General features: G+C 43.5%; 1 protein-coding gene and 1 pseudogene across 1 annotated transcript in view; both read right to left on the bottom strand.

Annotated features, from left to right (window-relative positions):
- The window catches only part of LOC126335355 (sialin-like), a 429,162-nt gene that overhangs the window by 56,534 nt on the left and 345,223 nt on the right, over positions 1 to 27,405 (bottom strand). Inside the window, exon 8 of the mRNA XM_049998542.1 lies at positions 22,498 to 22,644. Coding sequence (XP_049854499.1) covers positions 22,498 to 22,644 — 147 coding nt within the window. The remainder of the gene's footprint in view (positions 1 to 22,497; positions 22,645 to 27,405) is intronic.
- Positions 22,099 to 22,216, bottom strand: LOC126337192 (5S ribosomal RNA; annotated as a pseudogene).

Genomic DNA, 27,405 nt, shown 5'->3' on the forward strand with positions numbered 1-27,405 from the left:
CAAATTTTATGCCTTCATGACATTAATACAAGCAACGGGTTTGTTTGCATCAGCAATCCAACTGATTATGCTCTACATTTTATGTTCATACCTGAATCCGAACAACAGCCTATAATTTACTTTCGTTATTTTACTGTATGCATGTATGAATATGAACAAATGTGTATTTTTATGTATATTTCGGGATTTGTTGGGTAGTAGCAGCCACGCGGAGTGTCGTCTGCTTGGAGCAGAAGACAAGTTGTTGTCCTCTGCTTTGCGTACAGGATGACTAACCTAGAGTCCCTCTTACCTAACAGACTTCTATCGTTTATGTACAGGGTTTACTTATTGTTTGGTTGGTGGCGGAAACGCCCCTCTGGTCAGTTCTGTCTAAATAATCTGGGGTTGCTGGGGGCTTTGTTGAGAACGGCAATCTTAGTCTGGTCTCCGGTGAGTACGACTATAGAACTAAATACACTCCTGGAAATTGAAATACGAACACCGTGAATTCATTGTCCCAGGAAGGGGAAACTTTATTGACACATTCCTGGGGTCAGATACATCACATGATCACACTGACAGAACCACAGGCACATAGACACAGGCAACAGAGCATGCACAACGTCGGCACTAGTACAGTGTATATCCACCTTTCGCAGCAATGCTGGCTGCTATTCTCCCATGGAGACGATCGTAGAGATGCTGGATGTAGTCCTGTGGAACGGCTTGCCATGCCATTTCCACCTGGCGCCTCAGTTGGACCAGCGTTCGTGCTGGACGTGCAGACCGCGTAAGACGACGCTTCATCCAGTCCCAAACATGCTCAATGGGGGACAGATCCGGAGATCTTGCTGGCCAGGGTAGTTGACTTACACCTTTTAGAGCACGTTGGGTGGCACGGGATACATGCGGACGTGCATTGTCCTGTTGGAACAGCAAGTTCCCTTGCCGGTCTAGGAATGGTAGAACGATGGGTTAGATGACGGTTTGGATGTACCGTGCACTATTCAGTGTTCCCTCGACGATCACCAGAGGTGTACGGCCAGTGTCGGAGATCGCTCCCCACACCATGATGCCGGGTGTTGGCCCTGTGTGCCTCGGTCGTATGCAGTCCTAATTGTGGCGCTCACCTGCACGGCGCCAAACACGCATACGACCATCATTGGCACCAAGGCAGAAGCGACTCTCATCGCTGAAGACGACACGTCTCCATTCGTCCCTCCATTCACGCCTGTCGCGACACCACTGGAGGCGGGCTGCACGATGTTGGGGCGTGAGCGGAAGACGGCCTAACGGTGTGCGGGACCGTAGCCCAGCTTCATGGAGACGGTTGCGAATGGTCCTCGCCGATACCCCAGGAGCAACAGTGTCCCTAATTTGCTGGGAAGTGGCGGTGCGGTCCCCTACGGCACTGCGTAGGATCCTATGGTCCTGGGGTGCATCCGTGGGTCGCTGCGGTCCGGTCCCAGGTCGACGGGCACGTGCACCTTCCGCCGACCACTGGCGACAACATCGATGTACTGTGGAGACTTCACGCCCCACTTGTTGAGCTATTCGGCGGTACGTCCACCCGGCCTGCCGCATGCCCACTATACTCCCTCGCTCAAAGTCCGTCAGCTGCACATATGGTTCACGTCCACGCTGTCGCGGCATGCTACCAGTGTTAAAGACTGCGATGGAGCTCGGTATGCCACGGCAAACTGGCTGACACTGACGGCGGCGGTGCACAAATGCTGCGCAGCTAGCTCCATTCGACGGCCAATACCGCGGTTCCTGGTGTGTCCGCTGTGCCGTGCGTGTGATCATTGCTTGTACAGCCCTCTCGCAGTGTCCGGAGCAAGTATGGTGGGTCTGACACACCGGTGTCAATGTGTTCTTTTTTCCATTTCCAGGAGGGTAAGTCTTTTGCTGAATTAGGTTATGATGTTACGCGCACCTTGTAGTTACTAAAGAAATAGTTGAAAATATTTAAGTTCCTGAAGCGACGTATTTATTTTTGGATTTTGAAGTGAAATATTTTTCTTTCGGAGTTCATCAGTGAAATTTCCCTTGTTCCTTCGGAACATTGGGGTGTAATAATCACGATTAGGGGCGTTTATCGTGAAATGGTAATAAAAAAATCGCGTGAATGTGGTGTGATTGAATGTATGTGCATGTGTGCTTTTATTTTTCTGATTTTCCGTATTTTCTGTATGACTTCTGTGTCTAGTCCATACTCGGGTTTGAACGTTAGGCGACGAGCCAGAGCCGTGTGTGCTACTCGTAGTTTGTAATCGTGTTTCTTGATTAGGTTTAAATTTCAATAGTGCAGGTAGAAATCTCCTTAGCGTTCATTTTTGTAAGGTTAATTTTCTCACGTGTGGCTCATGATAACTTAATCTTCTAGTAATTTTAATCAACTTTCCACTATTATTGGTGTATCTGTTTTCTTGGAAACGTTTCAATTCGTTGAAATATGTATTTTGAGCTGCCACGTGAAGAGGTCGGTTCTCGGTTGTCGGTCGCGATTTATTATGCTTCGATATTACTTTTGAAAACTGTTCTAAACGGGTTAGACCTCTCTGTTGGTTCGTGCATGCATTTAGCTATGGTAAGTTGTGTCTTTGTATGTTCTACTGTGTGAGTGTATGAGTGAATATTTCCCCACTTTATCCTCTACTCCCTCACCCAAGTTACAGCAAGAAGTGCTTTATCTTATTGTATTAATGCTTTACTGTTCAGGCACCAGGCGAGAATCTTAACCGAATATCCCCCCCTCCTCTAAATTTTAATGTGTTCTTTCAATGAATCAACCTGATTCGTGGAAGTTAACTTCCTGTGTCCTCTTCGCTCATTTATAATTGCTTAAGAGTCTTTCCCATTTTAAAAATTTAATTTCATGCTCTTCTTATATGTTACCTGAGAAGGGCTGTAACCAGATAAATTTATGAGACCAATATGTTCAGCTGAAGAGGAATGAGTACTATTTCAAGCCCATGGCATATCAGTTACGTTCATCAATTATTCCAGTTAATCTAAATGAAATTAATATTTCACATTGAATTAATTATTCAACTGATATTCCAGTTCACTCATTCTTAATACCTAACGAAGGGCTAGGGCTAGTGGAGAACCTAATTTATTATCATAGTTTTGTCTCTAATAGTGGCTTAACCACCCAAAAGTACGTATGTTTACGAAGCTTTCACGTAGTAACAAAAAATTAGTAAACTTAGTATTTTAGCAAGTGAAATTCAGCTGCAGTCGGACGGACTGAGTTTCGTCCAGAGTCAGGCTCTGCATATCCTACAGGGTAACAATCCCACGGATCTTTCACTGCGCCGTTGGCCTGAGTAGCCACCTGATCTCACGGTTCGTAATATTAATTTGTTGGGCTTTGTGAAAGATTCCGATTCCGTCTACATGTCTGCTGTTCCAGCTGTTGGATGCCGCGCTGCAAAATGGATGAGTGCAACAGCTGAAGACATTCTCGCTAACAGTGCAACGAACTTGATTATCATTAAATGTTTGTCGTACATCTTGTAAACAGTAAGTTTAACATTTGTGAAAACTTTGATCCTAAACGTAACAGTAAGAAGTTGTCCAAGTTTATAGGTGCATACATTGTAAAGCATTTATCCATGTAAAATGTGGTGATTCTTCGCAAAATAACAGTTTTATAGTCCCCGGCCTAAGTTAAAAATCCACCTTTTATGTCTTCATTCGTGGGAAGACGAATGAATATTGTATCAATTATTAAAGATGGTAACTACAAAACGTATAAAGTTTTAATTGCAAAAATTCATTACAAGAAGCTGATGTATTGGGTTGGCACATATGTTCGTGGCGTTTTTCCGTAAGTTTACTATATACAACGGATACACATAACAGAGAATTTAGTCATCAATAATATATCTTCCTTCACTATTTAAACAGTCTTTTAAAACTGGGGTAGCATAGAAATCACATGGTCTTGAGGAGAAGAAGTCGACGAGCCATGTTAGGAGCGCATTTTCGATTGATGGCGAGCAACCAGATATGCTGATTTTTGTGATTTTGACTTAGAACATACAGTACCCATACACTCGATTTTTTTAACCTTTCCCACCGCATGCAAATGTCCCACGATGGTGGAACGACCACAGTTTATAATATTTGCCAGTTCCCATGTACACTGACATGGATCACTGTGTATTAATGCATCTTTATCAAATCTAGCATGTCTTCCTAAACGTGGAGAGTCACTAACGTCAAAGCGATCCACCTTAAAACGAGAAAACCTTTTTCTTGCCGTGCTCTGTCGAATGGTGTTATCCTCATACTTTCGTTGCCTTCGCTGCTGTCACCCCTCTATTGAACTCAAACAGAAGGATATGTCGGAAATGTTCGAATTTTTCCACTTGCCACTCCGTTTTCTAGCGTCCACAACTCAACTCATTATCTGCAAATGATAAAGTTACAGTATGTAAACTCAAACAGAAACAGTGAACTACAAATAAAAAGTGACAATCGATTAATGAGCGTATAGCAAACCGGCATACCAACATGCAAAACAAAAGCGCTATGAACTTATGCAACAACCTTTTATTATAATAGAAAGTGTTGAAAGAAGTCACTGACCTTGGTGCATTTATACAAAGACAGACTGTGTACGTCGCACATTGTTTGTACACATCAGTTTTAAATTAGCTGTTTCTAGCTAGGTTATCGGCAATTCAAGAAGAAAGAAATTATCGGTACCGAAAACATCGTCAAATTTTGTACCGTGCAGTAATATGTACACATGTCAAATTATGAGAGCACTCATACATGGTACGGTTCAGTATAAAATTTGACGTTGTTTTCTGTACTTATTATTTCTTTGTTCTTTTGTCTGGTCTGACAGTCTGCCTAAACGTTTAATTTACAGCCAATGTCGTAAAATAATGTGCGATGTTGACAGGTCTTTTATTGTGAAACTGGCGTGTAATTACGATAATTAGCATGGCCGTTGACTATAAAGCCCGTCACGACCAGGCACAGCTGTTGCGGCCTTATGCCAAGAATTTAGATGCAGCAGTTTAGAATTTTATTGCACTCAAGGATCAGCCGTCTGCCGTAGAGAATAATGTATGAGATTTACTCGAAGGCTGGGGTTATATAACTACATCTGTATGCTACGGCGCGCAGCAACCAGCAGCCCGTGGTGTCTATACCCTGATACACTGACTCAGTGTGCCCATTCGTATTGAATACTGTACCAGTGGCAAAATGTGCTCAGTTTAACACGCCTTAGATAAGGGTCTAAAATTCTAGTAATTTCGAACGCTTCGAGTCATTTACTAGCGATGCAACGAGGGAAGAAGAGGACACCTATGACTTTATACAAGGAACGACTCGTGTTGCCTTTCCACATCTACCAGCCTGTGGTTTGAATCTGGGAATGCGAACATTTATGATGATTGTACAGCTAAGGTAACCGAAGAAACAGAACTACGTCCGTTCAATGCAGCATAATGTTTAGTAAACTAAAATGCGATGTACTGTAGGTCTGTAAGAGTTCAGCATAACCAAGAGGTACTACTCATTATCATCAACTTCACTATCTCCCATTATCATACGCTGTTGGACATAGGCCTCCTAGACTTCTTCATACCACACTTTCTTCAGCTTTTCGCACCGACCCTTGTCCAGCTCATTTTCCTTTAGATTGCCCTCCAAGTCTTTGCTTCTCACCAGAAATTCACCACAGAATCTCCTTATTCCGTCGCCCACCATTTCATCACATTATGCCACGCAACCCTGGAGATACTAAAAGGTATCAGATAGATTATATAATGGTAAGACAGAGATTTAGGAACCAGGTTTTAAATTGTAAGATATTTCCAGGGGCAGATGTGGACTCTGACCACAATCTATTGATTATGACATGTAGATTAAAACTGAAGAAACAGCAAAAAGGTGGGAATTTAAGGAGATGGGACCTGGATAAACTGAAAGAACCAGAGGTTGTACAGAGTTTCAGGGAGAGCATAAGGGAACAATTGACAGGAATGGGGGAAAGAAATACAATAGAAGAAGAATGGGTCACTTGAGGGATGAAGTAGTGAAGGCAGCAGAGGATCAAGTAGGTAAAAAAACGAGGGCTAGTAGAAATCGGTGGGTGACAGAAGAAATATGGAATTTCATTGATGAAAGGAGAAAATATAAAAACGCAGTAAATGAAGCAGGGAAAAAAGAATACAAACGTCTCAAAAATGAGATCAACAGGAAGTGCAGAATGGCTAAGCAGGGATGGCTAGAGGACAAATGTAAGGATGTAGACGCTTATCTCACGAGGGGTAAGATAGATACTGCCTACAGGAAAATTATAGAGACCTTTGGAGATAGGAGAACCACTTCTATGAACATCAAGAGCTCCGATGGAAACCAAGTTCTAAGCAAAGAAGGGAAAGCAGAAAGGTGGAAGGAGTATATAGAGGGTCTATACAAGGGCGATGTACTTGAGGACAATATTATGGAAATAGAAGAGGATGTAGATGAAGATGAAATGGGAGATACGATACTGCGTGAAGAGTTAGACAGAGCACTGTAAGACCTGAGTCGAAACAAGGCTCCCGGAGTAGACAACAGTCCATTGGAACTACTGACGGCCTTGGGAGAGCCAGTCCTGACAAAACTCTACCATCTGGTGAGCAAGGTGTATGAAACAGGCGAAATACCCTCAGACTTCAAGAAGAATATAATAATTCCAATCCCAAAGAAAGCAGATGTTGACAGATGTGAAAATTACCGATCAATCAGTTTAATAAGCCGCAGCTGCAAAATACTAACACGAATTCTTTACAGACGAATGAAAAAACTAGCAGAAGCCGACCTCGGGGAAGATCAGTTTGGATTTCATAGAAATACTGGAACACGTGAGGCAATACTGACCCTACGACTTATCTTAGAAGAAAGATTAAGGAAAGGCAAACCTACGTTTCTAGCATTTGTAGACTTAGAGAAAGCTTTTGACAATGTTGACTGGAATACTCTCTTTCAAATTCTAAAAGTGGCAGGGGTAAAATACAGGGAGCGAAAGGCTATTTACAATTTGTACAGAAACCTGATGGCAGATAAAAGAGTCGAGGGACATGAAAGCAGTGGTTGGGAAGGGAGTAAGACAGGCGTGTAGACTCTCCCTGATATTATTCAATCTGTATATTGAGCAAGCAGCAAAGGAAACAAAACAAAAGTAGGTATTGAAATCCATGGAGAAGAAATAAAAACTTTGAGTTTCGCCGATGACATTGTAATTCTGTCAGATACAGCAAAGTACTTGGATTAGCAGTTGAATGGAATGGACAGTGTCTTGAAAGGAGGATATAAGATGAACATCAACGAAAGCAAAACGAGGATAATGGAATGTAGTAGAACTAAGTCGGGTGATGCTGAGGGAATTAGATTAGGAAATGAGACACTAGTAGTAAAGGAGTTTTGCTATTTGGGGAGCAAAATAACTGATGATGGTCGAAGTAGAGAAGATATAAAATGTAGACTGGCAATGGCAAGGAAAGCGTTTCTGAAGAAGAGAAATTAGTTAACATCGAGTATAGATGTCTTTTCTGAAAGTATTTGTATGGAGTGTAGCCATGTATGGAAGTGAAACATGGACGATAAATAGTTTGAACAAGAAGAGAAGAGGAGCTTTCGAAATGTGGTGCTGCAGAAGAATGCTGAAGATTAGATGGGTAGATCACATATCTATTGAGGAAGGATTGGGGAGAAGACAAGTTTGTGGAACAACTAGACCAGAAGAAGGGATCGGTTGGTAGGACATGTTCTGAGATATCAAGGGATCACCAATTTAGTATTGGAGAGCAGCGTGGAGGGTAAAAATCGTAGAGGGAGACCAATAGATGAATACACTAAGCACATTCAGAAGGATGTAGGTTGCAGTAGGTACTGGGAGATGAAGAACCTTGCACAGGATACAATAGCATGGAGAGCTGCATCAAACCAGTCTCAGGACCGAAGACCACAACAACAACATGCCACGCAACCCGTCTCAACTTCAGTTTCGTAAATGTCTCTAACAAATCTTCAACAGTTTTTTATTTATTTATTTATTTTGCCTTCTTGTTATACCCAGTGTGAATGTTTCCATAGCTCGTGGCGTATCCGTCAATTTTTGAACATTTTTTTTTATCTTAGCATCCACGATTCACTTCCGTAACTTAGTACTGACAAAATATTTTGTTGGTGCTTAAGTTCGTGAGGTTTTAGTTTTGCATGTTGCTATTCCGGTTGCTATGGATTAATTTATCGATTGTTATTTTTTATATGTAGATCGCTGTTGCTATTTTAGTTTACATTTTGTCATTTGAAGATGATTGCTTGAGTTGTGGACGCTTGAAAATGGAATGCGAAGTGGAAAATCGGAACATTTTCGACGTATCCTTCCGTTTGAGTTCAGTATGGGGATGACAGCAGCGAAGTCAACCAGAAACATTTGCGCCTTGCAAGGGGATAATGTCATTGGACAGAGCATAACAAGAAAACGTTTTTCTCGTTTTTAGGAGGATCGCTTTGTCATTAGTATCTCGCCACGTGCAGGAAGATTTTCGAGGTCTGATGTAGGTCGTTTAAACGTATTAAACCACAATGATCCACGTCATTGTAACCGAGAACTGGGAAATGTGATGAACTGTGATTATTCCACCATCGAGCGACATTTGCATGCAATGGGAAAGGTTGAAAAATCGAGTGGTTGAGTACGGCACGCTGTACGCCAAACTCACAAAAATCATCTCGTGGTCATATATGCATCTCTGGTTGTTCGTCATCAACTGCCTTTTGAACACCATCGACCATTCATATCCTGTGTCGTTACGGGGGGCGATAAATGGAGTCCCTATGTTAACGTAAGGAAAAAGATGGAATGATTGAGCCCAAACAAAGCAGCAAGTACCCGTACAAATACACTCCTGGAAATGGAAAAAAGAACACATTGTCACCGATGTGTCAGACCCACCATACTTGCTCCGGACACTGCGAGAGGGCTGTACAAGCAATGATCACACGCACGGCACAGCGGACACACCAGGAACCGCGGTGTTGGCCGTCGAATGGAGCTAGCTGCGCAGCATTTGTGCACCCCCGCCGTCAGTGTTAGCCAGTTTGCCGTGGCATACGGAGCTCCATCGCAGTCTTTAACACTGGTAGCATGCCGCGACAGCGTGGACGTGAACCGTATGTGCAGTTGACAGACTTTGAGCGAGGGCGTATAGTGGGCATGCGGGAGGCCGGGTGGACGTACCGCCGAATTGCTCAACACGTTGGGCGTGAGGTCTCCACAGTACATCGATGGTGGCGCCAGTGGTCGGCGGAAGGTGCACGTGCCCGTCGACCTGGGACCGGACCGCAGCGACGCACGGATGCACGCCAAGACCGTAGGATCCTACGCAGTGCCGTAGGGGACCGCACCGCCACTTCCTAGCAAATTAGGGACACTGTTGCTCCTGGGGTATCGGCGAGGACCATTCGCAACCGTCTCCATGAAGCTGGGCTACGGTCCCGCACACCGTTAGGCCGTCTTCCGCTCACGCCCCAACATCGTGCAGCCCGCCTCCAGTGGTGTCGCGACAGGCGTGAATGGAGGGACGAATGGAGACGTGTCGTCTTCAGCGATGAGAGTCGCTTCTGCCTTGGTGCCAATGATGGTCGTATGCGTATTTGGCGCCGTGCAGGTGAGCGCCACAATTAGGACTGCATACGACCGAGGCACACAGGGCCAACACCCGGCATCATGGTGTGGGGAGCGATCTCCTACACTGGCCGTACACCTCTGGTGATCGTCGAGGGGACACTGAATAGTGCACGGTACATCCAAACCGTCATCGGACCCATCGTTCTACCATTCCTAGACCGGCAAGGGAACTTGCTGTTCCAACAGGACAATGCACGTCCGCATGTATCCCGTGCCACCCAACGTGCTCTAGAAGGTGTAAGTCAACTACCCTGGCCAGCAAGATCTCCGGATCTGTCCCCCATTGAGCATGTTTGGGACTGGATGAAGCGTCGTCTCACGCGGTCTGCACGTCCAGCACGAACGCTGGTCCAACTGAGGCGCCAGGTGGAAATGGCATGGCAAGCCGTTCCACAGGACTACATCCAGCATCTCTACGATCGTCTCCATGGGAGAATAGCAGCCTGCATTGCTGCGAAAGGTGGATATACACTGTACTAGTGCCGACATTGTGCATGCTCTGTTGCCTGTGTCTATGTGCCTGTGGTTCTATCAGTGTGATCATGTGATGTATCTGCCCCAGGAATGTGTCAATAAAGTTTCCCCTTCCTGGGACAATGAATTCACGGTGTTCTTATTTCAATTTCCAGGAGTGTATATGCTTGCATCCACAAAAGGTGTTAGGGTGTAGTGTGCTACGAATTCCTTCTCAGTTGTGGAACCATCACTGCTGACATTTGCTGTCAACAACTGAGACGTCTTGAAGACGCAATTGCAAGAACAATGACGAGGAAGACTGCGTGAAGTGATGCTACTCCAAGATGAATCCCGTCCGCATTCTGCTAGGCTGACATAAAACACTATACAGGACCTGGGTTGGGAAGTCAGTCCTCAACCCCCTTTATTCACCTGATCGTGCGCCCTCAGATTTTCACCTTTCCAGCTGTCTATCGAATAACCAAGAAATTTTCTTTCCGGATGAAAATCTCCGAATATGGCTCGACGAGTTCTTCGCCTCAAACTCGTGATTTCTACAGCTGGGGAATCGGAGAGTTACCCCAGCTTTGAAAGACTATTGTTAATAGTGAAGGAGAATATATTATTGATGACTAAATTCTCTGTTATATGTACCTGTTGTTTTTATTAAACTTGTCGAAAAACGGTACGAACTTATGCACCAACCCAATACATTTGTTATAGACTCCTCATTTAACAAAAAAATTTATTGTCCGGGTAGACAGCGTACATTTCTGACGTGTATAAGTTATCACCATAATGGTATGTTAGAAATACATGCAAAAATTGAAGGGAAATATAAGAAACATTTTGAGTTTCTAGCATTAGAAACATATTTAGTCGATGTAAGCGGATAATAAAATTTATTGTACAGCCGTTCATTGTGGATTTTCCTCCTCGAAAAGGAGAACGATCTTTATAACTCCATAATTAATGTTTACTACATTTTTGTCAATATACTGATTGAAACTTCCTGGCAGATTAAAACTGTGTGCCGGACCGAGACTCGAACTTGGGACCTTTGCCTTTCGCGGGCAAGTGCTCTACCAAATGAGCCCCGTCCTCACAGGTTTACTTCTGCAAGTACCTCGTCTCCTACCTTCCAACCTTTACAGAATCCCTCCTGCGAACATGGCTTAGGCACAGCCTTGGGGATGTTTCCAGAATGAGATTTTCACTTTCCAGCGGAGTGCGCGCTGATGTGAAACTTCCTGGCAGATTGAGACTCGAACAGAAGTAAACCTGTGAGGACGGGGTGTGAGTCGTGCTTGAGTAGCTCAGTTGGTAGAGGAAGTTTCATATCAGCGCACACTCCGCTGCAGAATTAAAATCTCATTCTGGAATATACTAATTGTACATTAACTTTTAGTGTAACTTATTTTCAGGCCTGTCTCATACTTGCTTGTTCCTGTTCCTCCGCTATCGTGAAGGGTAAATATACAATAGTAAAGTATTTAACTTAAGTTAGTAAAAAAGTGGGGAAATCCTGTCTTGGCGAGAGAAAGTGAAATATTTGTATGACGAGTGGCTGGCGCTGTCCAGTGTTTGATCTGCTAACAAGAAGCGGACACTGGAGCGTCACGTGGCCTGTAGCGAGCTGAGGAACTTGACCCTTGAACGGTACAGGAACCAGAGCCGACAAGTATATGATGGAAAAGTACAGCGGAGGAGTGCGGCAAACGCATGGCGATCGCAGTTGACACAATCAGCACGGAACCCTCCAGAAGTGTGTTGCAGTGTCCAACGGCTTCTTATAAATAGGCCAACCACTGACTTTTGGAGAAGATCGGTAGTTGTCAGGGATACTACCTCTGTGTCGTTCGGGGCCAAGGTCTGGACTTCTTCCAGCCATCATCTACGAATGTAATGGAAAACAACGCTAAACTCACCACAATGACAAATTACGCAGAGGCCCATTAATCGTAACAGCAATATAACACACCTTTCAAAAAATAGTAATTAATCTAACAGACACAAATTCATCTGAACAAAAAAGCAACTTGCTTGAAATGGGTCCCAAACATAATATAAAAAAAGTGGTGTTCAACAGAACAGAAGACAAAATCTAAACAGAAACTGAACACATCAGAAAGCAATAACAAAGACTGAATATTCCTCAATTCACTGCAAGTCTAAGAGTATAACTAGTCCCAATAAAATAAAACATATAATCAAACAAAACGAAATCATCATAAAAGAAAACAAAAGACAACTGAAGAAAAACTTTACAGAAAGCTACAGTAAGAAATAAAGGATTAAAATGCATTTATCACAAAATTTGACAAGGGCAATTCAGTTGTTGTTATAAAAGAGAAAGAAAACATTGACAAAACATTCGAGTTCGTGCAAAGTAACACCACCACCACAAAACTACCAAGAGTATAACAAACCGACACCAAAGAAACTTTAACGAAAATTCTGGAAAACATAGGCACGATTTTCACAGACATACAGATTAAAAGAATGATACAGAAAAATCCCAACGCCCCCACTCTGAAACCATTGCCTAAAGTTCAAAAACCGAATATTCCAAGACGACCAGTGATAAAGTTTACCAGTGCACCAGCTTACTATTTAGCCAAACAGGCACACATATTGCTACAGACCATATACAAATTTATATACTAAATATGCTTCGGTAGCTCAGTCACTAGGACACTTGCGGCTGTAAGGCAAATGTCCACAGTTCGAGTCTGCCCGGCACACAGTGTCAATCAGTCAGGAAGTTTCATATCAATGAACACTCCACTGCAGAGCAAAAATTTCATTCTGGATACAATAACACACAGAAAACATCAGCCTAAACAACTGAAGGGACCTAATAGAAAAAATAAGAAATAAAAATATACCAAATATAGCAACATTAATTTCATTTGACACAGTATCCATGAACACATTCCCACGGAAGAAACTATCAACATCACAGAAGGAATTCTGCAACACATATACGAGAATATGACTGTAAAAAAGCTCTCCACAGAACAAAACTACTTCACGGTCTACAATAAGTTTTACTCTGAGCATCCTCCTAGCCGACATGTTCATGAATCACATACAGAATCAAATATTTGACAAAACTGTGAAACTGAAGCCCCATAAAATAAAACATTGATACAGATACGTAGATGACATAATTTTCCTAATAGATTAATCACAGCTTAATCAACATACTAAAGAGACAAGGACTCAACACAGCATTCAGAACAATATACAGAACACACAACAAAAACATACCACTAACGCTGAGAAATATAGCCAGTCTGGTATATATCCATTAATGTACAATTGTTGTCAATCTGTACATGTGGGCCAAACATACAAGCACTTCAGAACTCGATATACAGAACATCGCCAAGCTCTTATTCACGAATTGATGATCCTGTAATAGCATGAGTCACCAACCAATGAACACAGAAAATAATTGAAAAATTCATAAAATTAGTAACTCGTCATACCAAATATTAGCAACAGAAGATAATTGTCACATCCAAAAATTAACAGCCCACAGAAAGCATGTACTCGAATGGAAACCTCTACAAATCTCTCTTCCCTATACTCCACACCACTCCCTCTACCTGCCTCACACATACTTTCTCCCTCTCTCTTGCACACACACACACACACACACACACACACACACACACACACACACACACATATATATATATATATATATATATATATATATATATATATATATATATCAAATGGCTGCAAAAGCTCTGTTCTTGGTTGACAAATTGTACATAGTGTTTGTGTAATGACAATAGCAAAAGCAATAATCGTGTTAACATGATACAAGCAAGCAAAACGACACCACAACATGGAAGACTGTAAATAACCTGAGATACAATACAGCAATTCCCAGTCGCAAATGAACAACAAACATAAAAATAAAAATCCCTTTGCTGTTTGCAAATGATCGTCTGAAGATTGTATATATAGATTTGAAGCTACCACCATACACAAATATTGTCATCTGAGGTATGTAAACAAACGTATACACTGAAGAAATGAAAAGCATCACCAAGAAGGAGTTGTGCTTCATAAACAAAAGTTGGAAGGCGTGTTTCTACACCTGAAAGATGAAATCTATTTCAGTTTATTGCCAGTCGCACAAGAGTGGCGCTAGTAGCGCCATTTTGAGTATGCCAATCAGGTTTGCCTTAAATACACGCTGTAATGATCGTGAGCGTTAGTTACCTTTGGGATAGGAGACGATGAGTTGATGTTAGTCAACAATGTCTTTAAGGTGAAAAAGACTTCACTGTCAACGACACACTCAGATAGCGTAATAGGTCTATGAGGAGCTGGGTGTTCCTTCTGCGATACTTCAGAAAGACTTGGCAGGAATGTTGTCACAGTACATGATTGTTGGCAGCTGTTGCCACGTGAATGTACGGTCGCAAGACGGCCGTGCTCCGGACATCCACGTGACACTACCCAGGGTGAAGACCTTCACGCTTGCCGTATGGCTCTGGTGCATCGTACCGCAGCTGCAATCTGAGCAGCAACTGGACCCACAGTGACACAACGACCTGTTACAATTCTGTTACTTCAAGGACATTGCCGAGCCAAAAGACCCGTAGCGTGCGTTCCACTGACCCCAAACCACAACCATTTGCGACTTCACTGGTGCCAAGTGAGAGATAACTGAAGAGCAGTGGAGGTCTGTTGTGTTTTCGGATGAAAGCTGGTCCTGCCTCATTGCCAGCAATGAACGTGTATTGGTTAGACGGATGCCAGTTGAGGGCCTGCAACCAACCTGTCTGCGAGCTACATACACTAGAACGACATCAGCAGTTGGGGTACGATTCCGTATGAAAGCAGGAGAACGCTCACGGTTATCCCATTCAACCTGACTTTAAAATTCTAGGTCAAGCAGGTGACTTGACCTTCTGTGCTGCCATTCAAAATGTTCAAATGTGTCTGAACTGCTAAGGTAATCAGTCCCTGAGATTACACGCTACTTAACCTAAATTATCCTAAGGACAAACACACACACCCAAGCCCGAGGGAGGACTCGAACCTCCGCCGGGACCAGCCTCACAGTCCATGACTGCAGCGCCTAAGACCGCTCGGCTAATACCGCGCGGCTGCGCTGCCATTCATGAACAGCATTCCAAGGGGTGTTTTCCAACAGGATAACGCTCACCCATATACTGCTGTTGTAAGCCAACATACGCTACACACTCTTAACACGTTGCCTTGGCCTGCTCGATCACCAGGTCTGTCTCCAACCGAGCACACATAGGACACGATCGGACAACTCCAGCGTCATCCACAAACAGCACTAATGTCCCTGTATTGACCGACCAAATGCAATTGGCATGACAATACAATGCATGCACGTTTGCATTCTTGCATACAACATTCTAGCGATTACACCGGTTATTAATGTACCAGCATTTCACATAGGCAATCGCTTATCTGGCGTTTACATTATCCTGTGATCTTGCAATACTGAGCACTTAAATATATTTACCTAGACAAATGTATTCCTGAAATTTCATTGCTGTTCATTAATTTTTTGTTACGATTTTTTCCGTCGTTGCAAATCCACTTTATTTCAAAATTTGGTATAAAAGCAAACTCTTTAGACATGATGTTGTTGTGGGCTTCAGTCGTGAGACTGCTTTGATGCAGCTCTCCATGCTACTCTATCTTGTGCAAGCTTCTTCATCTCTTCATCTGCTACAACCTACATCCTTCTGAATCTGCAAAGTGTATTCATCTCTTGGTCTCCCTCTACGATTTTTACCCTCCACGTCGCCCTGCAATACTAAATAGATGATCCCTTGATGCCTCAAAACATGTCCTACCAACCGATCCCTTCTTCCAGTCAACTTGTGCCACAACTTTCTCTTTTCCCCAACTCTAGTCAGTACCTCCTCATTAGTTATGTGATCTACCCATCTCATCCTCTGCATTCTTCTGTAGCACCACATTTCGAAAGCTTTACACATAGACCCACCAAAAAGAACTTATTCGAATTGGACATATATGGGACAGGGTTGGTAGATGTGATGAACAGGTACAGACAAACAAATGATTATAATTTCTTCAGAATGTGTGGTGTTTGTTCTTTAGGACATGTCCGAAAGTTTAAAATTTCAGAAAAACTGAATTACCTATTGAAGAGTCCGCCCCCTGTAGCTGAGTGGTCAGTGTGACAGAATGTCGCTCCTAAGGGCCCGCGTTCGATGCCCGGCTGGGTCGGAGACTTTTTCCGCTCAAGGAATGGGTGTTGTGTCATCATTTCATCCCCATCGACGCGCAAGCCGCCGAAGTGGCGTCATATCGAAAGACGTGCACCCAATGGAAAGCCCTAGTCACACGACCTATTCAGGAGAAACAGCTTCACAGACTGAGCAAGTCAGTAACGCATTGATCAACATCTGGTTCTTATGCAAGCAGTTATTCAACTTAGCACTAAATGATAGACTTGTTGTATGACCTCCAGAGGGATGTCGTTCTAAATTCAGTCCAACTTGCACGTTAGGTCATCGAAATCCCGAGATGGTTGAAGTTCCTACCCCATAATTCTCCATAAATCTCGGATGGGGATAGGACAGGTAGGATCCGGTGGACTCCCATTGAAAGGAGTAGAACTGTCTTCAGTGATGAGTCCCGCTTCGCATTGAGCATTGCTGACCAGCGTAGACGTGTCTGGAGACACCGCCGACACCAGTCGGATATCAGCCTTACTGTCGCCCACCATACAGCCCCGACAACCTTGAGTGATTGTCTAGGATGCCATTTCGTTTCACACCAGGACCCCTTTGATTGCCATCTGCGGCACTCATACAACACAACGGAAAGTCGACGATATTCTAAGCCCCGTTAATTTGGCGTTTATGGCAAGCCATCCTCTGCTTAAATTTCAGCAAGATAATTCCCGCCCGCTTACGGCGAGAGTTTCTACTGATTGTCCTTGGCTTGCCAAACTCTACCTTGGCCAGCAAGTTCGCCGGATCTCTTCCCATTTGAGAACATTAGTGACATTATGCGCAGAGCTCTCGGGATTTTAACAACCTAACGCGTCAATTGGACAGAATTTTGCACTATATCCATCAGGAGGACATCCAACAACTATGGATGTCCACATGATGGATATAGTGCAAAATTCTGTCCAATTGACGCGTTAGGTTGTCAAAATCCCCAGAGCCCTGCGCATAATGTCACTAATGTTCTCAAATGGGAAGAGATCCAGCGAACGTGCTGGCCAAGGTAGAGTTTGGCAAGCGAAGGACAATCAGTAGAAACTCTCGCCGTAACCGGGTGGGAATTATCTTCCTGAAAGTTATGTCGAGGATGGCTTGCCATAAATGCTATCTGAGTGCATTAAGGTGAGAGATGCATCAATGCTTTATTGACTTGCTCAATTTGTGAAGCTGTTTTTCTTTAATAAATTATCAAATTTTTCAGAAATCGTAATCGTTTGTTTGTGTAGATCACATCCACCGATTTCCGTCACATTCGTGTAATTCCGTCTTAGAGTACGAACAGCAGAAAAATGTCTTGCTCAGAATGTTTGTGGCTATCTTGCTCTTTCATGACATTCAAAGACAGAAAACTACGTAAAATTTACTTTAGCTCAGTGACATTAAAAGATATTTAACGAGACGTAAACGAAGCACGCTACGTTTTACCTTTTAGCTAATTAAGTTGATTGTGCAGCCTCAGAAAGAGACATCTAAGGAACGTTATGGAGACGTGTACAAGCAGCCGAGACTCAGCAATTCGCGCACAGTCAACAGAAATGCAGATGGCCGGGCGCGGGCCCCGCACAAAGGGAGCGCAAGTGGTCGTAATCTACCTGTTGCTCTGCTTAAACAAAGACGCCCGCTTGCCGCTTGTAGCAGCCGAGGGAAGCACAGAGGAGGGCTTAACCTGCAAGAGGGCGCAGCGTCTTCAGGAGGAGGCGGGCAGAATCACAGCAAGCACGGCAGAAGAACTGAAGCACTCCTTGCTGTGTGGTATCATTGACCAATGTGTATATATATATATATATATATATATATATATATATATATATATATATATATATATATATATATAGTGTTAAATAATCGCTATTATATAAATAATCTATACTGGGAGAATCGCGTAAAGCTTTACTACCTTTTTATTTCGTGAGCCGTTCGATGTATGGAAATGAGGTTTTCGGCGTAGGATAAGGCACAGAGGATACATACCTAATTATGTTCCATATTTTTTCCTCTTAACTCTTGTATCTATATTTACAATTTATCGTTTATTTCAAGTATCAAAATGGTTGCAGAATCTCTCACGACGAATACGTCAGTGGTAATGATTTTTAGCACCTGATATTGTGAAGCGGTTATGGATTTTTTTTAAGCGGAAAGTTTTCTCTAAAAATTACGAGAGCTGAGCTAAAATAGAAAGACAAGGTGGCCGAAATCGGTTATCACGGTGTAAACAGCACTAAGCGGCGCTTTTACGTCAGACTCCGTCGTTGTATCAAGCCTTTCGACTGTTTACGTATTCCTATGTCCGCCCCCGGTAGCGGAGTGGTTCGCGCGACAGATTGTCAATCCTAAAGGATTCCAGAATAGGTTGGAGATTTTCTCCGCTCAGGAATTGGGTGTTGTGTTGTCCCAATCATCATCATTTCATCCCCATCGACGCGCAAATCGCCTAAGTGGCGCCAAATCGAAATACTTGCACACGGCGAACGGTCTACCCGACGGGAGGCCCTAGTCACACGACATTTTATTTTATACCTGTTCCCACAAAAACTGCTCACTTAAACTCGGGACGGCCAAAAATTCTGCAAGTATTGAGTGCCTTCGCTCGCATGATGAGTTCTATCACCTGGCTGCACTTTCCCCCCCTATCACTCTATGCTGTCTTACTAGACAGAAAGGGAGGAGGGGACAACTGTGGAGCTGGGCTACGGTCCCGCACACCGTTAGGCCGTCTTCCGCTCACGCCCCAACATCGTGCAGCCCGCCTCCAGTGGTGTCGCGACAGGCGTGAATGGAGGGACGAATGGAGACGTGTCGTCTTCAGCGATGAGAGTCGCTTCTGCCTTGGTGCCAATGATGGTCGTATGCGTGTTTGGCGCCGTGCAGGTGAGCGCCACTATCAGGACTGCATACGACCGAGGCACACAGGGCCAACACCCGGCATCATGGTGTGGGGAGCGATCTCCTACACTGGCCGTACACCTCTGGTGATCGTCGAGGGGACACTGAATAGTGCACGGTACATCCAAACCGTCATCGAACCCATCGTTCTACCATTCCTAGACCGGCAAGGGAACTTGCTGTTCCAACAGGCCAATGCACGTCCGCATGTATCCCGTGCCACCCAACGTGCTCTAGAAGGTGTAAGTCAACTACCCTGGCCAGCAAGATCTCCGGATCTGTTCCCCATTGAGCATGTTTGGGACTGGATGAAGCGTCGTCTCACGCGGTCTGCACGTCCAGCACGAACGCTGGTCCAACTGAGGCGCCAGGTGGAAATGGCATGGCAAGCCGTTCCACAGGACTACATCCAGCATCTCTACGATCGTCTCCATGGGAGAATAGCAGCCTGCATTGCTGCGAAAGGTGGATATTCACTGTACTAGTGCCGACATTGTGCATGCTCTGTTGCCTGTGGTTCTGTCAGTGTGATCATGTGATGTATCTGACCCCAGGAATGTGTCAATAAAGTTTCCCCTTCCTGGGACAATGAATTCACGGTGTTCTTATTTCAATTTCCAGGAGTGTATTTGTATTTACGATAATGATGGAAGGTGAAGGAACAGATAAAAATTTGTGTTATAGCTAGGACTTGCAACCAGGCCTCGTTGCTTGCGAGGCAGGTGTGTTAGCAATTACACCACCATAGCACTGTAGCTAACAGAGTTGTAGGGACTAACCTAGTCCAGTGGCTTCCCTAACACAAACTTCACATCTTCCGTTTATTTCTATCGGGGAGGGCACTTGACTAGGGTAGTCAATACAACTCTCTGGGGTGTAATGGCTAGCACACCTGCCCAGTAAGCAGCTGGATTCAAGTCCCGTCCACTGTACAAATTGATTCCTTTATTTATCGTAGATAAAAAAAAGGAGGCCCAAATGTCTCAAGGAAAATTTCATTGTATCAGATTCATAGGATTTGTATTTATGCAGAGACATCAAGATTAGTATCGATCAAGCAACCAACCTGAAGTCACAGATTAACAGTACATCATAGCACATATCTAATTGTCTTTAGCCACACAATTTGTCACACACACAAGCATCTATTTATTATGTACACTGCCTGACAAATACGTGAAGCATCCAGAAGACATCGTCAGATGTTAATGTAACTTCTTACACTTACACACCATGCCCGAGCCTTGATTCGGACCTGCGACCGTAGTGGTCACGCGGTTCCAGACAGACGGCTACACCGGCCGGCCATGGCGGTGACCTGAATATATGTTACTTGTGTTCTCAGGTGTTACCTATGATGCGACACTGTCGTGGTGCCATTTTTCAACAGGGCCTCCATATACGGCATATGTCTCTTAGCTGTTTGCGATGTTAAGACACTCCCTCGCCCAGCCAGATCCGCAGATCTGATCCTGATAGAACATGTCTAGGATCAACTGGGACGTCAATGCCTTCCATTATCAGTTGCTGCACCAGCTAGCCACAGCAGAGGATACAACGTGCTTATGGCAGCTTTCATTGCGTGCATCCAGGCCAGAGCGAGTGGAACTTCATACTTCATATTGATAAATGGACACATACTGTCAAGTTCTTTGTAAACTTAACTCTAGTTTTTTATTTCTGGTATAGCAGTAGTATAACATAGTCCCTCAACCCGTGAAGTTTCATTTCGTTTAATCCTTCCCTTCTGGATGCTTCACCTTTGTTTATTTATTTATTTATTTTAAGGTGACGTCAGGGAATCCGTGAATTGGAGGTGGTCACCTCTGAGCGAAACTAGTTCTCTGAGCATATACATTAGATAATATTCTGGTGGTTAAAGAATAAAAAAAATTCACTGAAAATGGCGCAGAAAGTGTTGAAACATGTTTGGGCAAAGCAAAAATAAACGAAAGGTTCTTGCTGGAGGCGAAATTTCACTGCAGTTTTTCTCTGAAAGCACTAACAATTAGAAGAGCACATTCTAAAAATATTTCCTTTCTCTTTCATTTAGGTACATCGTTTAGAAATGTACATTACGAGGGTCATTCTAAAAGTAAGAACGTTTGTCTCCGGAGACATTTTTGTCCAAGCTGAAAGTTTGTTTTGGAACATATTTTGATATCTTTTTTATTTTATACGTAATCGCCGTTGAAATTTAAATATTTGTCCTAGCACTCCATGCGCTTTCCTAAGCCTTTTTCACAGTCAGTTGTCACCAAGTTGTTGAAAAAGCCACTAATTCGTCTTTTAGTTAATTATCATTTCCACAGCGTTTTCTCCCCAAACCACCAATAATAATCTGATCGTGTAATTTCAGGAAAGCTTAAACTCAGTCCGCTAATAGTGAAACGGCTATCGTGTTGATTTGTTCCTCAATCCTTGACGTGAAATCGTCAGTCACAAATGAAAGTCGGCCTGATCATTCTTCGCCATTCCACCATTTTCGAACTGAAGCTACATCGTCAAATTTCCATAAACTTCGATATCTGTCTGTAAATTTCAGTTCGGTGGATTTGTTTGCAACCAGCAACCGTATTACACCACAAACCAAATGAAGCACTCCGTCGTCAGGCCACGAGTGGCCTACCGGGACCATCCGACCGCCGTGTCATCCTCCGTGAAGGATGCTGATAGGAGGGGTGTGGGGTCAGCACACCGTTCTCCCGGTCGTTATGATGGCATTCTTGACCGAAGCCGCTGTTAATTGGTCGAGTAGCTCCTCAATTGGCATCACGAGGCTGAGTACACCCCTAAAAATGGAAACAGCGCATGGCGGCCTGGATGGTCACCCATCCAAGTGCCTACCACGCCCGACAGCGCTTAACTTCGGTGATCTCACGGGAACCGGTGGAACCACTGCGGTAAGGCCGTTGCCTTCCACAAACGAAATACATTTTAATTTTTTCAACACGTTTTAAAATCTCACAAATAAGCAGTAAATGACCGTTCCGTCTCACTGTTAGCTTCATACAGGCGACAACGATTAGGAAGATCTATGAAGGTGAGGTGGGATGGACATTGGTGGTTGGGGGGGGGGGGGGGAGGGGGGGAATTGCCAGGGTCGCCGGATGAAAATGTTCTATACTTTTAGAATGGCCCGGTATTAAGCACAACACTAAGACGGAATATTCGTGGAAAGTGACAGGAGGCGCTGACCTGCTCTATGCCGAGTCCGTGCGCGTGCTTGAGGTACGTAGGGCCGTAGGTGAGCAGCGTCATGAAGACCCAGACGGAGCCGACGTTAGAGATGGCCAGCGCCCACATGGGCAGCGACGTCGCCATGCGCCGCCACGGCACCGCAGGCTGCACAACGAGTTAGCTCTGTAAGCAGCTACTCTAAAAAACAAACTGAAAACAACATCCACAAGGTGAACACGTGACAAAAACCAACAGATGTCCGCTCATCCATTACGCTGAAATCACCTCGCACACGATACTAGCAGTAATCTCACACTTTTCACACATGATGTGGTCATCTACCAGGCGGTTGCAATTAAACTGACGATGTTGCGAGTGCTGCAGTGCGGACTGTATACATCGCAGGATGCTGAAACAACGTAGGTATGTTCATCAATTGAGCGGCTGAGAGAACATGTGGTGCACGTGACATTTAACAAGAAAATGACTTAAGCCGAGCATTTGAAAAGGTTGAAACCACCTGACAGACAACACTAGCAATAATCTCACACTGTTCAGAGATGACGAGGTAATCTACCAGGCGGTTACAAATAAACTGACGATGTTCCGAGAGCTGCAGCGCGGGCTGTATAAATCGCAGGATGCTGAAACATCATAGATATGTTCATTAATTGAGGAGCTGCGAGAACAAGTGATACAAGAGACATTTAACAAGAAAATGAGTTATGTGACCGTTTGGTAAGCTAATGTGTGGAAGTCTTCAGGGTGAAATAACTACACGCGATTTTCTGGACAGTTCTGCACTCTGTGATGATTACGTTTAGGGTATAATACAGTGCCTGGACTTCATATAGAATACAACTAGTACAATTGGAATGGCTGACGAAAGGAGAATTGTTGCTATCTTTAATGAAGGTTCAGGTATGCATTTTTTAAACTAGTGCAACAGCCTATATGTATGCTCTTAAGATTACTTATAGCAGTATTTAATGCATGTTTAAATAAGTTCCGTTCTGAAATAATGGTTGCACATCTTGCGGCAAAATGAGAATGTTGGCATTATAGATCATAAGTTCCTTGAATCTAATCACACGTGCATGGAATGTGATAAAGTAAACAAACAGTTGGGAATATGTATTTGTCCGCAAGACAGGATGGAAGCAGTGAAGAAGGTCGGTCTTAAGTCTCCCGAAGTGGTAATGAAAATAATTAAAGCCATGGATGCATAGCAAAGGTCAAACTCATTGAAGACACTCAAGGAAACTAAATATAGTGGAGGAATATTAGTAGGCTCAGACTCACCAAAAATCTTGAGTTTATTGAAGCGGATTTTAGGAGGCACAATTTTATGGAACTGGAAAAATCTTGAGGAGTATTGTTGCTGTCTTTAATGAAGGTTCAGGTATGCATTTTTAAATTCAGAGTGAAAAAACTACACGTGATTTCCTGGGCAGTTCTGCACTCTGTGATGATTACATTTAGGGTATAATACAGTGCCTGTACTGCATTTTAGATTTCCAGATAGCAGTTACCATGCATGTAAGAAGAATGAGAAAAGAAAGAAAAGGACGTGGTCAAACAAGGGGAAGAGAAAGACCGTTCTACAGTACGGCGTGTATGACCACAGGAAAGACATTCTTCAAGAAATACCACAGCAAGAAACGTTTGTGATTCTATTTTAAGCACTGATTGTTGTAGGGCTATAGAAAGTGACATTGAATAATATCTCGTACACGTTCAAACCATAAGAATACATTTGCGTTTTAGTATTTTCACTTTATCCTCATTTTACTTTCTTCAGATGGTTATATTAATTTTGTATTAATTACTAACATGTTCCTATTCTGTAATGAGCATGTATTGTACCCTGAGAGTCCTGTCTATTGTATCAAAAACGTCTTCAGAATAAAGCACACCAAAGAAAATGTTTTTCACTTATACCTGTTTAACACGAAAAACTTTTAAGATACAAGGAGTATAAATACTTTAATATATTGTAAAAAGCAATGCAGAAGCACTACAAACTCGATCTATACCTACAGATACACACGGACTAACCGACCATTAGAAAAAATTCTAATAGTTCGATAGTAACTCACGCAATTTATAAATAGCTATTTAACTTTTGGCCGTCACTTATTCTGTTCGTATCAGCAAACACTGTTACCACTTTCACTCTCAGCCCCTCCATTGGTGTGCTCGTTTGCTGAAAACATAATAACAGTTCAACTTTCTCCCATCAGATGAATATATGCCGCTTTAAAATGTTTCCTGTTTTGACGTCAATATGTTATTTACCGCTTGGTGACGCGTGCTGATATCTTTTGTAATAAGAGAGTTGATGAACAGGCTTAAGACAGTTGGAGATTCCCTACGAAACGCAATGGCTGTTAAGAAGAAAGTCGGTGCAATGCTGGTAAAGTTGTTGCAACAGAATGACAGTAGCAGCAGAGCAGCATTGTGGTAATACCTGCGAAGAGGCCTCATCTCAGTAAATAGGCTAAGGAACATGACAAAGAAACAATCTGAAGAAACAGATGATTTAGGTGATGGAGTCCACAGTTCAAAAGATTTTGCCGCGCATTTTACACTGGCAACGCCACAAGTTTCATAAGATGCAGCAAATGAAGACCCAAGATAGGGTACACCACTATGACTTTGCCCTTCGTTTTAAGGCACGCATGGAAGTACATGACATGTGGCCAGGGAATGTTCTTTGAACGGATGACGCGCATTTCACTCTGTGCGGTGCCGTCAATGAAAGGAATTGCTGCATATGGGTTTTACCCCGCCACATACTGTGCAAGAACATCTACGGCACTCAGCTTATGTGATTATATAGTGTGGTTTCCCTGGTGTGGTTTCCCTGGCTCCTTAATTCCCGGTCATTTTTTCTTCAGTCAGACGACACTTCGCGGCCCTGTTAGGTGTACAGTGATATCTCCATGTTGTAGGGACCTCCTTACGCAACACGTGATTCCATCTTTGCAAGAATACAACTGTATCCACACCATTATTTTCATGCAAAACGGAGCGACACCACATGTTGCTTGCTGGATGAGAGATTAGCTTTGAGAAACTTTGAGTAACGACTGCTTCATCTGTAGGCGATTTAGAGACGTGTAGCCTTCCAGATTCTCCGATTTAAATCTGTGTGGCTTCCCACTGAGGTGATCGTATCTCTCAGGGATGTACTCGGACTCTTCCCGGTCTGAAGGATAGCATACGATGACATATCGCTCTGATAACACCGGATATGCTGTGAGAAAGTGTAGACCATGCCACGTCACGGATGCAGCATGTTGCTGAATCGGGAGACCACACTGAACACAAGTTGTAACTTGTGACCATATCCTAAAAAAAAAGACGTGGCATTCCACCACTATCGTGTGTTTCCTCCCGCATCCAAACCACATTCTGACTGCTCACAGCGCCTCATTTCCACCTGGTGGCAGAAAGTGGAACTGTAAATTTTTCAGCATACTCAGCGAGCGCACCGATTAATGAAGATATTACGATGCATGCAATCCGCACTGCAGCAGTCGAAATAATGTCAGTTTAATTATAACCAATCGGTATAATGCAGTAGTGAGGGAAAAAAGCTGCAAAAACATTCAGCCGTATCTTGATAAGATTCCAAAGTGGCGAAAAGTTGGCAGTTTCCTTTACATGTTCAGAAATGCAAATTTTTACCCTTCACAAAACGAAAAGAAACATACTACAGTATGACTGCAATCTCACCGATACACAGTTGTATTGTGCCACTCATACAAACACCTGGGTGTAACAACCTGTAGAGGCATGAGGACGATAACAAAGGCTCAATCGTTTGAAAAGCATACAGCAGACTTCGGTTCGATGGTAGAATATTAGGGAAATGCAAGCAGTGTACAAAGGAGACTGCTTACAAAACTCACGTGCAACACATTTCAGAATATTGTTCAAGATTGTGGGGCCTGTATCAGATAGGACTAAACGCTTGAAGATAGACACAAACTATGCCGTGAAAGCCGACTTTGTAAGTTTCAGATCCAAGCGCTATGTGACGAATTTACGAATATACTACAACGCTCTAGTATCGCTCTTATAATGATACTGAAGACAAAATTAGATTAATTATAGTGCACACAGAGGCATTTAAGCAAACCTTTTTCCAGCCCTCCCACCCCCCCCCCCCCCCTCCCAAACGTGAATAGAACGGGGAAACGCCCTAATAACTGCTACAATGGAAAGTACCCTCCACAATGCAGTTCATGTTGGTTTGGTAGATTATAGATGTAAACAGAACGCAGATGAAACATACTTGCAAAACTGGTAGATGAAATAGAAAATATGGCTAGAAGAGCCCTCCGCTCAGTAGGTTTGTGATCGGCACGGAGATTTGCATCCATCTCTGGTGCTAGAAGCAACAAGAGAGGCAGTGTGCAACATAGAGCGAGTGTTTTACAGTTAAAATTTCGAGAGCTTATGTTTATAAAATAGTAAATTAATATTGCTTCCTCCCACGAAAAGACAGTGATCATAATTAGGGAGATTCAAGCTTACACGTAGGTTAAGGAACAATCGTTAGTCCTTCTCGCATACCTTACGCAATTTGAAAATAAAATGGAGGAAGTCACAGTGATGCACAAAGTACCGTCCACAAACCGTAAGGTATCTTGGGGAATGTAGATGCAGATGTAGACATAGATGTAGCGATGTCGATGGAAGATCTAACTCTTTCCTTTCTTGGCTGGTTCTGACTGCAGATGCACGTTAGTGGGAAGCTGCGGGAGGGCTTCCTCAATATCACGAGGAGCCTGGAGTCAAGAATGCTTACTCAACAGGAACATACTTTATTACAAGATGCCTTCCATACAGTACGACAGTAGCGTATCAGGTGCCGGTCATGGGAAGTGCAAGTGATGTCCTCCACAGCAAGACGAG

The sequence above is a fragment of the Schistocerca gregaria genome, chromosome 2 (genome assembly GCF_023897955.1).
Source record: "Schistocerca gregaria isolate iqSchGreg1 chromosome 2, iqSchGreg1.2, whole genome shotgun sequence".
NCBI lineage: Eukaryota > Metazoa > Arthropoda > Insecta > Orthoptera > Acrididae > Schistocerca > Schistocerca gregaria.